The sequence below is a fragment of the Sciurus vulgaris genome, assembly GCF_902686455.1.
Source record: "Sciurus vulgaris genome assembly, chromosome: 7".
In the NCBI taxonomy this organism is placed as follows: domain Eukaryota; kingdom Metazoa; phylum Chordata; class Mammalia; order Rodentia; family Sciuridae; genus Sciurus; species Sciurus vulgaris.
This window is the reverse complement of record NC_136467.1, coordinates 56,193,595-56,208,916: the sequence shown is the minus strand read 5'-3', so window position 1 is coordinate 56,208,916 and position 15,322 is coordinate 56,193,595. Positions and strand designations below refer to the sequence as shown.

At 37.8% G+C, this 15,322-nt stretch overlaps 2 protein-coding genes across 3 annotated transcripts in view; one reads left to right on the top strand and one right to left on the bottom strand.

The window, feature by feature from the left end:
• Positions 1-15,322, top strand: part of AFG1L (AFG1 like ATPase) — a 200,994-nt gene that overhangs the window by 184,705 nt on the left and 967 nt on the right. For both annotated transcript variants that reach the window (XM_079146313.1, XM_079146314.1), the window contains 2 exons: positions 9,393-9,533; positions 13,538-13,651. In XM_079146313.1, coding sequence (XP_079002439.1) covers positions 9,393-9,533; positions 13,538-13,651 — 255 coding nt within the window. The remainder of the gene's footprint in view (positions 1-9,392; positions 9,534-13,537; positions 13,652-15,322) is intronic.
• On the bottom strand, positions 10,167-10,723 carry LOC306666911 (large ribosomal subunit protein uL13m; the record flags this gene model as incomplete). The annotated part of the gene is made up of 1 exon (XM_079149203.1): positions 10,167-10,723. The coding sequence occupies exon 1, from the start codon at positions 10,689-10,691 to the stop codon at positions 10,167-10,169; it is 525 nt and encodes a 174-aa protein (XP_079005329.1). The 5' UTR covers positions 10,692-10,723.

Here is a 15,322-nt window from a genome sequence, read left to right as displayed (position 1 = left end):
TTGAGTAAAACATCTTAATACAATCATAATTTCGCATTATGTTTTTTGTTTAGCTTTTTATCATGAGCATGCTTCCAGATCATAAAATATTTTTTATGAATACCATAATTCTATTATATCAATGTACCTAACTTATTGACTCATTTCTCTGTTGTTAGATATTAAATTACCTTTAATGTTACATAGTCGTAAATATCCTACATACATACATAGTCTTTGATTAAATTTCTAATTACTTCTTCCTGATTGATTTCTAGAAGTGGAATTCTGGGTCAACTTTATAACATTTTTATTTTGACATCCTGATTTTTTTTTCCACTTTTTAAAATTGGTGCATTTTAGTTAAGTTTACATTTTTTAAGACTGTTAATACAGTCCAACAAATTGTTTTCTGGAACAAGTGAACACATTCACTCTTCCAGGAGCAATGGATGCCTCATTATATACTAACTGGCATTGCAAAGCATAATTTACTTTTCTTTGTAGAATTGCTATGCAAAAAATGACATATTATTCTTATTTTGTTATTCTTTGGTTACTACTAAGCTTTGCTATATTTTCATTATACTTCGTATATTTTTGTTTTATGAATTTATTCAGATTCTATATCCATTTTTCTGTTGGAATACTTTTTTTTTTTTTAACTGGGGATTAAATCCAGGGTTGCTCTGCCACTGAGCTATATATATATCCCTAATCCTTTTTATATTTTATTTTGAGACAGGATCTTGCTAAGTTGCCCAGGATGATCTTGAACTTGCAATCTTCCTGCCTCAGCCTCCCGAGTTTCTGAGGACTTGCAATTTTTGGAATACTCTTGCAATTTTTGTCTTGCTCAATACCTTTTTCATGGCAACTTGTTCTCTCTTGCTTACTCTCTGCTTTTATTCAATTGGGACATGCCTTCCAGCATTTTATAAGGATGCCACATTATTGTCTAGGTTTTTTGTTATAATTCTTGTATACAATACAATTCTAGAATTTTATTTCTGGAAGTGGATTTTATACTGTACCATAAAAATTTCATAAAAAGTAAACAAGGTAAATCATGATATATATGTGTACATTACTCTTAGATAAAACTAATTTCTATAAATACTAGATCTTATTTTTCTACAAGTGCTGAGCTTGATAATGACTTTGAAAAAATATGGACTTTTCCTGATAAATCTCCCTAGCAATTATAGTGAATAAGTTATCTATTGCTGTATTATAAATTGCCCTAAAATTCAGTGACTTGAAAAAATAAGCATTTATTATTGCTGTCTAGTCTGCTGGTCAACCGGGAAGTTCTTTCGGTCTCTGTTGGACTCATTTAGGTATCTGAGTCAGCTTTGCTGATTGGGCTTGGGTTCTTATCTGTATGGAGGCCAACCAGCTGTATGCTGACCTAAGATGCTCAGCTAAGACAAGTATCTCTTGTGTTCTTTCCTCCTCCATTATGCTAACCTAGGTATTGCAAAAAAGTGAGCAGAAGCATGCAAAACCTGTTTCAACCTAGGCTCAGAACTGGAAACTGTCACTGATGCCACCTTATTCTGTTGCCTGTGGTAAATTACACGGTCAGTCCAGATTGAATAGTGAGCAGATATACTCCATATCTTTTTTTTTTGTGTGTGTGTGTGTGTGGTGCTGGGAATTGAACACAGGGCCTGTGCTTGCAGGCAAGCACTCTACAGACTGAGCTATATCCCCAGCCCTATATGCCATATTTTAATAAGAGGGCTAAACAGTCACAACCCAAAGAGTGTGGGCATGTGAGTAAGAATAATCAGTCATTATCATAACCAGACTACCCCACCTAGGCATTCTTCACATCTCCAGTAATATTCTTCAAATATTTTTAAGTTATCATGATTTTCTAGAGAATTTTAGCTAATACATCTGAATTCCCAAATCTTTAAATATTGAATGCTAGGAAAAGGAGAGGATGAGTGGCAACATTAGTATTAACCTACCAATCTCATTGATAGTATGTAACACTTCAAAAATGATACCATTTTTGTGGTACATGGGGCTATATAAGTGGCTTCAATACATGGTTTGCATTATTTTTTATATTATATAATGAGAAGAAAAATAACTTTGCAGAGCTGCTTTAAAATGTATCAAATATTGTATTTGAATAAAACTTTCAAATACAATCTTTTCAAATTTGTTGTGAGAAACTTTCCTCCACAAACATAACATTTTAAGATTTAGGTTTAATGCTTGAAATGCTAAATGTAGTTCCAGATTAAGACTTTTAAAATGATAATCTGAAGAAATTTTGAAGAGAACATTTTCATAGTTAGATAGTGAGAATGAGCATTCTTACACAAGAAACATTTAGGAAGTCTTTTATTTTCTGTAAGCTGGACTCTCTCTGTAGTTTGTACCACCCTCCTTTTTAGTACCATGAAGGAAGTTGGATGAAATAAGTATTAGCATAGGCTAACTGCTGAAACAAATAATCCCCAAATCTCAGAAGTTTAACAAATAAACATGTTTTTCTTACTCATATCACCATGCAGTGTAGGATGATGGCCTTGAGACTCTGCCCCATGCAGTCCTTCATGGACTCAGGCTTTGTTGTTCCTTTAAGTCCTCAGAGTACTCTCTATTCAGCCAGCACATGAAGTGAGGAGCTCTGAAGAACTACATCTAGTAATAAATGTGAACATAAGTAATCCAACCCTTTCATGTGGGGCTAAGTACTCAGAAAACTTCAAGTCCTAAAGCCTTGAATTTGCATTTTTTTCCTACAAGTATTAAGTTTTTCAAAGATAAAATCCAGCAGAAGCCAGGCATGGTGGTATGTGTCTATAGACTCAACTCTTGGGAGGCTGAAGCAAGGGAATTACTTGAACAGAAGAATTCGAGACCAGTCTGGGCAACATAGCAAGACCCTGTCTCTAACACATATAGACACACATACACACACACAAAGAGAAGAATTTGTACATGACAAAGGAGGTAGAGACTGGAGAGCTGACTTAAAGCCAAGGAAGGCCATAGATTTCCAGCTGCTGCTAGAAGCTAGGAAGGATAGGAAGGACTCTTCCCCAGAGACCTCAGAGGAAGCATGGCCCCTCTACCACTTGATTTTGTATTTTCAGACTCTGGACTATGAGACAATAAACTTCAGTTATTGAAAGAAAGGAAAAACCTAGCCAATACAAAAATAACCAAACTTATAAGGAGGCAAAACACTGAATGAGGAGAAGTAAAATAAACAGACAGTAAAATTGTGAACTCTAGATTTTAGAATTATGAGTCCATATTTAAACCACTAAGATTACATATTCAAAGAGATTTTTTAAAAAGAATAGGTTTGGAAATTTTAGAAAGGGATCTAAATACTATAAAAAGAGACAATACTTTGAAAAAAGAACCAGTGAGAATTCTAGAACTATAAAGTTCAGTAACCAAAATTAGAACCCAACAGATGAGGTTGAGAGCAAATAAAGTATAACTAAGGAGAAACAAAATAGACCAGACTATGGGTCAGATAAAACTATCAGAGAAAACTGAATCACAGAGACATAAAATTTAAGCAGATAGTGTACAAAAAATGTAGAATATATAGGAAGTTTAACCTAGGTTCATTTAGAGTACCTAGGTACCCTAGGGCAGGAGGTGGTGTCCATGTGCAGATGAGCTGTATATCATCTGACATCATGGAGACAAGGAACACTGACCCCATGCTACACATCAAGCTTTTCTGCAAAAGACTGCAAAATTAAAATATGATGTAAATGGAAGCATATCAGCTTGGATTGGGATGTGGATTTTGACATTGAGAGCTTGGTGCTTTACTGTGAACTATTTGGGAATCCTGCCATTCTGCCTTATGCTCTGTTTTACTGCTTCAGTGTGAGGAATCAGTTGCATAAACCTGTGTAGCTAAAGTCAGATTTCATCCAAATATCAAATTCTTTTTCTTCTGTCAAACCTTAAAGGAAAGTTATAGGTAGCTTACATTTTCTTCTCTTCTAAAATGTCCTTGAAAAATTTGAATGCTAGGGATTAAAAAACCTTATCAGAAGAAAGAAATGCCCCTGTCAAAGTTGGTTATTATAGTCTCACATTGATGAGATATGAATGCCCATTATAAAAATGACCTCTACTTTTCTTATTTTTAAAAAGCATTATCACTTTTGCTTTATAAAATAACACAAATTCCCTGGGCAAAAATGTTTTAAAGTATAACAAAGAAACAAAATTCATCATTTCTTCTCCTACCCAATGATAACTATTCCTAACATTTTTGGTCTGTATCTTTCTAGACTTTTTCCTATGGTGTGTTTGGTATGTGTTTTATTATTTTGGGGACAAATGATAAAAGAAATGCTAGGCCTGCTCCCCAGGTTGTGTTATTTTTTTAATTTTTAAAAATTTGTTCTAATTAGTTAGACCTGACAGTAGAATGCATTTATGCATTTGATAAATCATACATAAATGGAGTGTAATTTCTCATTTTTCTGATTCTACATATTGTAGGATCACATCAGTCATGCAGTCATATACATCCATGAGATAATAGTGTCTGTTTCAGTCTACTACCTTCCTACCCCCATATCCCATCCCCTCCCTTCACTCCCCTCTACCTAATATAAAGTAACTCTATTCTTCCCTAGCACCCACCCTTCCTTATTGTGAATTAGCATCCACATATCAGAGAAAATATTTGGCCTTTGGTGTTTTGGGTTTGGCTTCCTTTGCTTATCATGATATTCTCTAACTCCATCTAAAATTTACCAGCAGATGCCATAATTTCATTCTTCTTTAAAGCTGAGTAATAGTCCATCATATATATATGTGTGTATATATGTGTGTATATATATATATATATATATGTATGTATGTATATATATATATATGTATTTATATATCAGATTTTCTTTATCCATTCATCTGTTGAAGGACACATAAATTGGTTTCATAGTTTAGCTATTGTGAGTTGAGCTGCTATAAACATTGATGTGGCTGTGTTATGTTTTATTCATACATTTACTCCCTAATTCATTCAATAATAATAAGCACTTCCATTGTGCCATGACCTGGGTTTGGGACTGTCATTTCATTATGTAGGCCTGAGGATTTCCCCCCGCCCAATGTGGTGCTGCTGATATTACTAAAGATAGAAAGAGAGGGCCTGAGGTAGGAGGAATTTTTGTATGACCTTATGGAAAACCAAGGTGTGTAGAGCAGACATTTCAGTGGACAGTAGCAAGAGCCAGAGGGAGCAGCTTCTATGTCCTGGGTGGAAGGGTAGAAGTAGACTAGAGTCAGTTTACCTGTTCACTCCTGTAGGCTCCCTGGCCTCTCAATCTGAGGAAAAGATTAATGGTTAATAAATAATAGCTAACTACTTATTGAGTGTTATATTCCAAGTAGTGTACTATGTATAAGTCATTTCATTGACTTCTCACATAAATTCTGTAAATTAATAACCAGTAACTCAGCACTTATTACGTAGCAGGCACTATTGTAAAATTTTATATGCAATCAAGAATTGAATCCTCAGGAGCTAGGTGCAGTGACACATGCCTATAATCCCAGAAGCTCAGAAGGCTGAGACAGGAGGATCACAATTTTGAGACCAGCCTTATTGAGACCCTGTCTCAAAATAAGTAAATTAAAAAGAGCTGGAGGTATATGTAGTTCAGTGGCATAGCTCTCCTGGGTTCAGTCCCCAGTACTGCAAAAGAAAAAATAAAGAAGTGACTCCTCAGAACAAACCTGAGATAAGTCCTTTTATAATCCCCCTTATTGATGAGGAAACTAAAGTTCAGAGAGGTTTACTAAAGTTCACATGACTGGAAGTGAGAAAGCCAAAGTTTCCAAAACCTTTACTACATTTTCATCCACAGTCTAAATCTCCATATCTCACCAAATTCAATCCTGAAATTTTGTTTGAGTGTTACTTCTTGGACATTTCAATATCAAAGCTAGCGTAAGAAAATATTTATAATTTTTTTCATATTTTAAATTAATCTTAATCTTATTGGAGCTGATTTTGAAGGGGAAGAGATTTCTCCCATTAATTAATATAGTCTATTCTTATTTCTCTTGTTTTTAAAGAAAAAGTAATATTGCAGTTTCTTTTTTGCCTAATTTTGGATTTCTTTGGCAACCAATGATCTCTTCTTATTGTACGATTATTTTAATGTGATAATGTATAACAAAATTTCCATTTTAATTAGCCCAATAGAATTAAGTACGTTCCCATGGTGCCACCATCACACCATCCATCTGCAGAACTTTTTCATCATCCAAACTGTATGCAATAAACAATAACTTCATATTCCCCCAACCACTATTGTTTTTAAAGGAGATAGGTAATTATGTTAAGCTCTATTTTTCTTTATGTGAACAAGCACATAATTGTTTTAGTGATATGCAGGAGAGGGCTATTTGTTAATATGATGGCAAATGCAGAACCTACTGACAAAGGTGTATAATTTGTAAAATAGCTGAGTAGGCAAAATTCTGATTTTCAGTTGCCCTAGGCACTTCAGTGCACTTCTGATAATGATTTTCCTTGGGCATGTAGTTATACTGATAGAAATCACATCCATGCATAAAGAGTGAGCTTAATTATACATAACTACATACCTAATATGAGGTTTTACATTTTTTTAAATATACCTTCTGATTTACAAAAGATGAGATACTCAGTTCTAACTGATCTCAAGAAAGTAGCTTCTGAGTGCGAGAGTCTTATTGTATGCATTTATCCTTTTTTACAAAAATACATTATTTTGCCTTCCCTTCTCTCTTCTGGGAATTGTTTTCATTACGTGGTGATTCCACAGTCTCCTTTGGTCACTGCTGTGACTCCAAGGTCAGGCAAATGCACAAAGACTCATTTAGGATTTTAGATGAAGTTGGTGGTGGAGGAAAATTAATATTCCCATTGAGAATGTAATTTCTTTACATTCTCAAATCATTTGTACTCAGCCCAATCACTTGAGCTCAAAATAATAAAAGTAACCAAAATGGTTCGATGGGAAGGTATCCAGTGCCCCAGCCACTTGTGCTAAATGCTTTACATGTGTTATTTAATCCTTAATTCTGTGAGATCAGAACCAAATACCCATTTTGTAGATGGGAAAACCGAGGAACAGAAAAATTATATAATTTACCAAAAGTGCCCAGTTAACAAGTAACAAACTGAGGATTCAACCCCAACCTTTGTTCCTAGCTTCTCCATTAACATGTTCCTACTCTCCCGGGCTTGACAGCAGTGTGTCCTTGCAAGAGGGCCAGGGTTAAACCAAAAACTACCCCCCAAACTCCCAGTACCCTCAAGCCCCTCCCTGGTTGAGATGAGTGTCGTGACTCAACCAAGTTCACGCACAGGGTCTGGAAGTAGAAGCTTCGCAGCCAGGGAAGGAGGTGAACAGAAAGACCAAGATTTCTTTCAGGCTGCCATTTTTATCTGGTTAGTGAGAAGAGAGGGGAAGAAGACAGACCTATGTACCTTCCCAAAGGAATCTGATCATTCTTTGTGCTCTTCTCTCTGGTTTTGTGCCCCTTTGCCCAGGTCCCATACTTGCTGTGCCTGTATTAGAACTGCTCTCTCTTAGGGAAATCCCTTCTTCAAAACTTAACTGTCTGGATTACTTATACCTCTCCAGTCTTCTAGAGGACCTGTATATCTGTGCCGAGTGTAACTGATTTTCATGGGTTGTGAAGACTTAAAGTCCTCAAAATTATTTCTACCTACAGGTTGAAAGTGCTTGTTCCTAAGCATCAATTTAACCCATGAACATAATGAAAACTACCTGTATGCACATTCTTTGGGGTTAGGAACATCAGGAATTGTCCTATCAGGAAAGGTAGACGTAAATGAATGAATGCAAAGGAGAGAATAACTTCTCCCTCTTGTACTCCTTAATTCTCCCAGGAACTCAGCCATAGCATCATTTCTGAAAGGCATGTTCAGGCAAAGGGGCCCCAAGTGAGAGGCATTTCTGGACAGCAAGAAGTATTGATGAATTCTACCAGAAATTGAGGCATCTCAGCCTCCTGTGTCCTAGGGATTGCTCTTGGTGAGCTTTCAGAGGGACCTCAGCATGGCACCTAAGCCACCCAGTCTCTGATATTTTCACACTCTAGATGACCAGAAATGCTCTTTGCTCATGGTTTGTTATGCATGGAGTACAATCACATGCAACTTAAAGTGAGCAAAGGTGACATTTCCTGATGTTTCTAACTCTAAAGAATGTGTGTGCAGGTAGTTTTCATTATGTTCATGGGTTAAATTGATGCTTCAGGAACAAGCACTTTCAACCTGCGGGTAGAAGTAAATTTGAGGACCTTAAGTCTCATGTTCCCCTTGTATGAAGAAGCAGCAACTTGCTCCAAATGATTTTTCTTCTTCTTTTTATAGTACTGGGGATTGAACCCAGGACCTCACGCATGCAAGGCAGGTACTCTACCACTGAGCTCATCCCCAGCCCTCACCAAATGATTCTTGAGGTCTCAGTCTACTTATGCCCATTCAAGCCCTATAGAATGTGTGTACTACATTGTAGTTGAATAATTATACCTCAAGTTGATGACTTTCATACTGAAGCATAATCTTTATTTAAAAATTGTGACATAACATTCCTCATGCCATCATAAAATGGCTCCATTGAAAACAGTGATAGTTTGCAGTTGAGTAGTAGAGAGGGTTAAAGGGCATCATTTTTGCATTTTTGCTGCTGTGACCAAAAGACCTGACAAGAACAATTTTAAGGAGGAGAAGTTTATTTGGGGGCTCACAACTTCAGAGATCTCAGTCCATAGATGGCCAATTCCATTGCTCTGAGCTGGAAACAAGGCAGAATATCATTATCATGGTTGGAAGGGTGTGGCAGAGGAAAGCAGCTGGGAACATGGCACCAGAAAGCTGAGAGAGAGTTCTGCCCAAAGGCCTGCCCGCAACAGCCTCCTCCTCCAGCTGCACCCTACCTGCCTAGTTACCACCCAGTTAATCCCCATGTCCTGATTAGGTTAGGAATCTCATGGCGCAATCTTTTTACCTCTAGACTTCCTTGCATTGTCACACACATGAGCTTCCATCCAAAACCATAACAGGCATTTTTAAAATTATGTCATAAATAAAAATATAAAAGACTGGATTTAGGACAGATTCCTAAAAGGTACCAGCTGAGGCTAAGGCTAGAGATACTCTCACTCCCACCACACTCTTGTCTTCTTTGTTGCCCCCGTTTTGCATCATTATGAAGGCAACACAGGGTCCACTGTCTGTGTCTTTAGCCTGTTCTGAAAACACTGCCCCTTTTGGTCATTAACCCCAAAGCTATTGCCTACATCACAGTGATAAGAGTTTTCAAATTAAACCAGCCCAAAGGAGACCAGTATTGATCTCTTCCTTTATTTTGTTTTGATGATAGCCACTTGGAGCCAGTGACTATTTGGAACTATCAAGGAATTTTGATACAGTATTTTTACGAAACATTCCACAATTTACTCTAGCAAAGAGGACTCAAGCTCGAAGATTCATAACTCTCATCGATAACTTTTATGATTTCAAGGTAAGGCTGTAATACATTTTCTCAAAACTACACATTTTGGACTGCAAAGCCAAATGGTCTGGCTTGGAATCCTGGCTCTGCCATTTACTTAGCCTCTCTGCTGCAGCTTCCTCATCTACAAATCAGGCCTAGTAATAGTATTTACTTCAGAGTGTTGTGAGGACTGAAAAGGCTAATCCATTTAAGGTATTTAAAACATTCGGCCAAGGCTGAGTGCTGTACAAGTACCATTAATAGTAGGAGCAGTTTTATTTTATTTTATTTTATTTTATTTTTTTTCCAAATAAGCAATTTTATTCCAATCATTACATAATGAAACAATTCTATAAAGTAATGTGTCTTATTTGCAGTTTCCTGAAGTTGTTTCACTGTTCAAGGGCAGAGAAACTCATTAGGAAGCAGTCTAAATAACTTCATGGTATTTTCTGTAATTTTCATTCTATATCCGATAATCTTCAGGTCTTGTGTTTCTCAAACTCTAGTGGGCACACAGATCTCTGGGGCTCCTATGAAAATGCACCCTGATTTCACTTAGTCTGCAGAGGGCTCATGGATGTGCCTTCCTAATATGCTCCCACGAGACACAATGCTGGTTCATGTCCCTCACTCTCCAGCAAGTGTTCAGCTCAGACCTCAGACAGAGGGGGACCACACTCTCGGGAAAGACTCCACTTCTTCCTGGGTGTACTCATCAAGACGTTTTGGAATTTTCCTAGGCTGAGGAAGCTCTTCCACTAAATTCTTAAGAATATCTTCTGGAATATCCTCATCTGGAAAAAGATGCAACCTCTGCATCATTGTTCTTCTGTGAAGGTTTTTTGGCAGCATGCCATAAATAGCTAATTTTACAATTGCTACTGGATCTTTCTGGTGAAGCTGAGCAGCGGTGACTTGTCTAAATCCACCTGGATAGCCAGTGTGTGAAGAGTATACTTTTTGTTCCCACTTGTTTCCAGAAAATGCAATGTGTCTTGTGTTTATTATGACAACATGATCTCCACAGTCACTCAGCTGATGGTATACGGGTTTATGTAATCCTTGAAGTTTTATTGATGCTAGAGCAGCAAGTTTACCAGGGGGTTGCATTTTCCCATCTAAGAGATACCATAGACGAGCAAAAGTGGCCCATTGCTGGTGCGCCCGAGAGAAGCTAGACATGCTCCCCCACGGGCCGAACCGCCCTCCTTAATCCCCAGTAGGAGCAGTTTTAAAGTCAGACTCCCCTCACTAGTTACTCTGCTATGTTAACGATTCCATCATCCGACCAAAAGGATCATGTGCATCATTTAGGATAATCAACACAATGCCAAGCCCAGACCAAGTGCTCAATAAATATGTGTGGCCTGAATAAATGGTTGGGCTGATAGAATAATGAATGAACAATATTAGAATTATCTTGCCCTATGACCCAGAAACCCCAATAACTAGCATTATACCATCATCTTGTTTGTTTGTTGTAATCCATGTGTTTTCACCCAAATTATGGAACCACTGCTCATTAATGAAAAGCAGTGTAACCTAGTGGTCAAGGAGTAGGTGCTGGAGCCAGGCTGTCTGTCCTGAAGACTGGGTTAACCTCTCTGAGCTTCAGTTGCCTTGAAAGGGATAACAGTGGTACTTATCTCAAATAATTATGTGAGGGTGAAATGTGTATGTAAGGTAATAAGAACATTGTCTGGCATATATTGAACTCTCAGTAAAGGTGAGTATACAGCTTTAAATATATATTGTCAGGAAAGATATATGTATGATGTTAAATTAGAGTTCATTTTAACATGAGTTTACTCCCTATTCCTTGTACAGAATTAGATAGAGCACTAATTGTAAAATCAGGGGGACTTAGAGGAAGCCAAATAACAGAATCTGCTGGGAGGTGAGGTGAGGTTTCAATATTTTATTTACTCATTTTTCAACAATCTTTATCATGCAGATGCAGTGCTCAGTGCTAGAAATTTGGGAGTAAGTGCCACCAGACACAGCACCCACCTTCATGGAGCTTTTAGTTGTGTCAGAGACATGTGACTCACATGGCCACAGAAGTCTGTGTTCAGTCACCACTGCAAGATGACTTCTTGGACATTATGATACTCAGAGAGTCTAGGGGAAAGCACAGTGATCTGAAAGGGGCAGGCGGGGGTGGCACAAGGAAGTCTTCTAAGGACTATCTGCATTAGGATCATCCAGGCTACTTAAAATCCAGACTCTAGAGCTTACCCCATCAAATGAAGACCCAGCCTGGGACCTGGAACAGGGGTTTCATATAAATACTAAGGGCAGTGAGGGCTGAACTCCATGCACAGGATAAAAGCAAGTAACCAAGGCAGGCAGTTTCCAGCCAGGGCCCCAGGATGGATGGGCTGGGCACAAAGGGCTCATACCTAGGGAGTAGATACACTTGGCATCAGGAAGTCAGGAGAAGCAGGGGCGAGGTCCTGCAGCTGGGGATCGAGGCCCATGGACTGGGAAGGTCTGCCTTCTGCAGAGACTGCCCCACACTAATCATAGGAGGTCCAGAGAAAAGGGTGTGAGCCTGGAGGTGCACTGATTTTACGGAGAGGTTTCAAGAAGGAAATGGTGGAGAGGCGTTAGTAGGTGGTTCTTAGATTGGAGGATCAAGAACTTCATTATTTTTGTATTTCAGCTGGAAATACTTTAAAGAAAGTCTGTGACCCCATCTCTCAGTCCTATACACTATTCCCACCTTACTTCCACTTTTTCAGTTCTTATTTAAAGGCAAAAAGGATTTATCTGGCAGTGTAATGGACCACACTCTCTTAACGTTTGTTATAATTAAATCACACACTTAGACATTATTTTCTTTATAAAATATAGGGCAGATTATCTTATTTCGGAAATTGAGAGCATTAAACAGATAATATTTTAGAATTTATTCACAGAAATTTGTGAAATAAGGATATTCCCATCTCAATAATTTCAAAAAGTGGTATTTGTGATGAAAAGAATTTATAAGAGGGGGTAAAAGGTTATTTGGAGATGGGAAAGCTAGTCCCAAATATCAACACATTATTTTAAGATATTGATGTGTTTATTTAAATAATGATTTTAAAGGGATAGCTGTGAATCCTGAAAACAAATTCTAGGATTTTTAAACATCAGGAGGAGTATGTTTTATATTTAAACTAGTGGACATAAAATGCATAAATGATATAAAGCTGTTTCCAGTATCTGATCACATACACGTACTTACTCAAATAATTTATGTAATGTAGTGACATTAATGTAAAGCTTAGTCCTTCTGAAGAATGTCCTAGCAGGATGTTGATATAAATGTACACTCTGGAAGCTCAGGGTTGAGGACTAATGTGCTGAGCTTAGCTGTCAGCTGTGCAACAAAGTGGTAACTACTTTATAGTGCATCTGGGAGCAGCTTCAATGCACATAGAGACCAGCTCCAGACAGCCAGGTGTAAATATCAGCAGCAGAGTGTGATTTTCTGTCTGTTTACACTGCTGTGACAGAATATCATAGATTGGGTAAATTACAAATAATAGAAATTTATTTCTTACAGTTCTGGAGGCAGGGAGATCTAAGATGAAGGCTTGGACGGATCATTGAGGAGCCCTCATAAAGGCCCCCTGAAAGGCCCCACCTCTTAATACCTTTGCGTTGGGACTAAGTTTCAACATGAATTTTGGAAGGGATACAAATGTTTGAACCATGACAGAAATGGAAAAAACATCAGATTAGAACCAGAAGATCTGGGCTGCTCATGAGCTGAGACCTCTGCAGGCCCGAAGTTTCTCACTGAAACATTTGCTCCTTGGTGCACAGCATGGTATAAGCTCTTTGGAAATATTTTGAAAAGTACTATGCACTTTTAAAATATCATTTAACGGCAAACTGCTAGAGAAATTATGGACATTTTCAAAGCAAAAATCTAAGCTTCCTGATGTGACAAACATCTTTATTTTGTGAAAGATTTTCCTTACTTTCAACTTGTAAAATATAAACAGTAACCATTTACTCATTTTCCTCTATTTCAGGTGCGCATAATTTGCTCTGCAACAACTCCTATATCAAGCTTATTTTTGCATCAACATCATGACAGTGAGTTGGAGCAAAGCAGAATACTGATGGATGATTTGGGGCTGAGCCAGGTAGGCAATATTAACATAATCTCTTTTTATTATAAAACAGCTTAATTGTTTTTGGTTTGATACATGGCTACATTTTGAAAGAATGCAATATATAGTTAACTGTTGATTTGCTGCTTGCTTCTAAAGCAGTGTAACTGACTTAACATTCTCAATATCACTAATTTACAATCTTAAAGTAGAAGAAACCTTAATGATCGTGCAGACCAACACTTCGTTTTGCATTTGGCAAAAATGAAGTCCAGAGAGAGACTAGTGGGCCCACAGTCACTCCGATGGATAATAGCAGGCCAAACTAGACCACAGGGAACTGTGTCTGGTTCCAGGCTCGTTCTACTATACTATGTTTCCTTTTCTGGATATCTGTCTTCATGATTGCTAGATTTGTAGAGTATGATATCATATTCAAGTGTATGAACTGACTTGTCTAGGATGGTGAAGTGCTTAGCAAGGCTCAAGCTTAAAAAGAAATCTATGATTATCTCCCAGTCTTCATGCAGCAAACATTTATGGAGCACCTGTGGGTACCAGGCTCAGGGATGCTCTGTGGGGAACAAACAGATTCTGACCCAGTTCTTCTGAAACTTGGAGTCTGGATTTACTTTGCATTTCTTTCTCTGTGAAAACATTGCAGGGTGTATTTTCCAACTGTTGACAATTGAAATGTTAGTCAAAATTTAAAACTATTAACATTCATTCCAAGAATGAGAACCCTGTTCTTCCAGCCCTAGAGGTAAAAACCCATTTGGAGTGATTAGGCCATTCCATATTGACCTGAAAAATAAATTATGTATTCTCAGGAGTTTGGGAGAAGGAATCCTGTAATTCTTTAAAAAGTGCTTTAAAAATGTGTATGTCTTAGTCTGTTCAGGCTACTATAGCAAAATATCATGAAGTGGGTGGTTTATATACAGCAGAATTTATTTCTCATAGTTCTGGAGTCTGGGAAGTTCAAGATCAAAGCACCAGATTTGGTTTTTAGTGAAGACCCAACTTCCTGGTTCACAGACTACTTTCTTTTTTATATGAACTTCCGAAGGTGGAAGCAGTGAGGGTTCTCTCTGGACCCTCTTTTTAAAATCACTAATCCCATTCTGGAGGGTTCTGCTTTTTAGGTCTAATCAACTTCTAAAGGCTCCACCCACTAATATCATTACCTTGGGGCACGGGCAGGGATAGGGGTTCAACATATGGATTTTAGAGGGACACAAAGATTCAAATCACAGCAGTATAGAAATAAATAGCTACTTATACCCACCTATGCTGGGACCATTTGAAATGTTGGTTCTCCAAGAACAATACTTACATCCAGACATTGTCTTTGACAATTCGAAAGGTAAACTTGAGAAAGTATAGTAAATCCTTTCTAAAGTGATTTAAATCTTATGCTCTTAAATTTTATCTCCTGGGATCAGGACACACCAAAGCAAGCTCAGCACTTGGGCCCAATAATATATGAAGAAATCAGGGAAATGTGACCTCTGGGTCATGTAGGTTCACAGTGGATCAGTGGGGAAGATGGACTTAGGGGTCCAGAGTTTTTCTCTGAAAGACCTTAATAGCAAACCCCTAATGAAAGAAAGGAATTCAAAACCGCTTAGTGGCCATGAGCCCACATTGGTATCATTGGTCCCAAGTTGTTGAAGGTCTTCACAGGGACAGAGCTTCCCAACT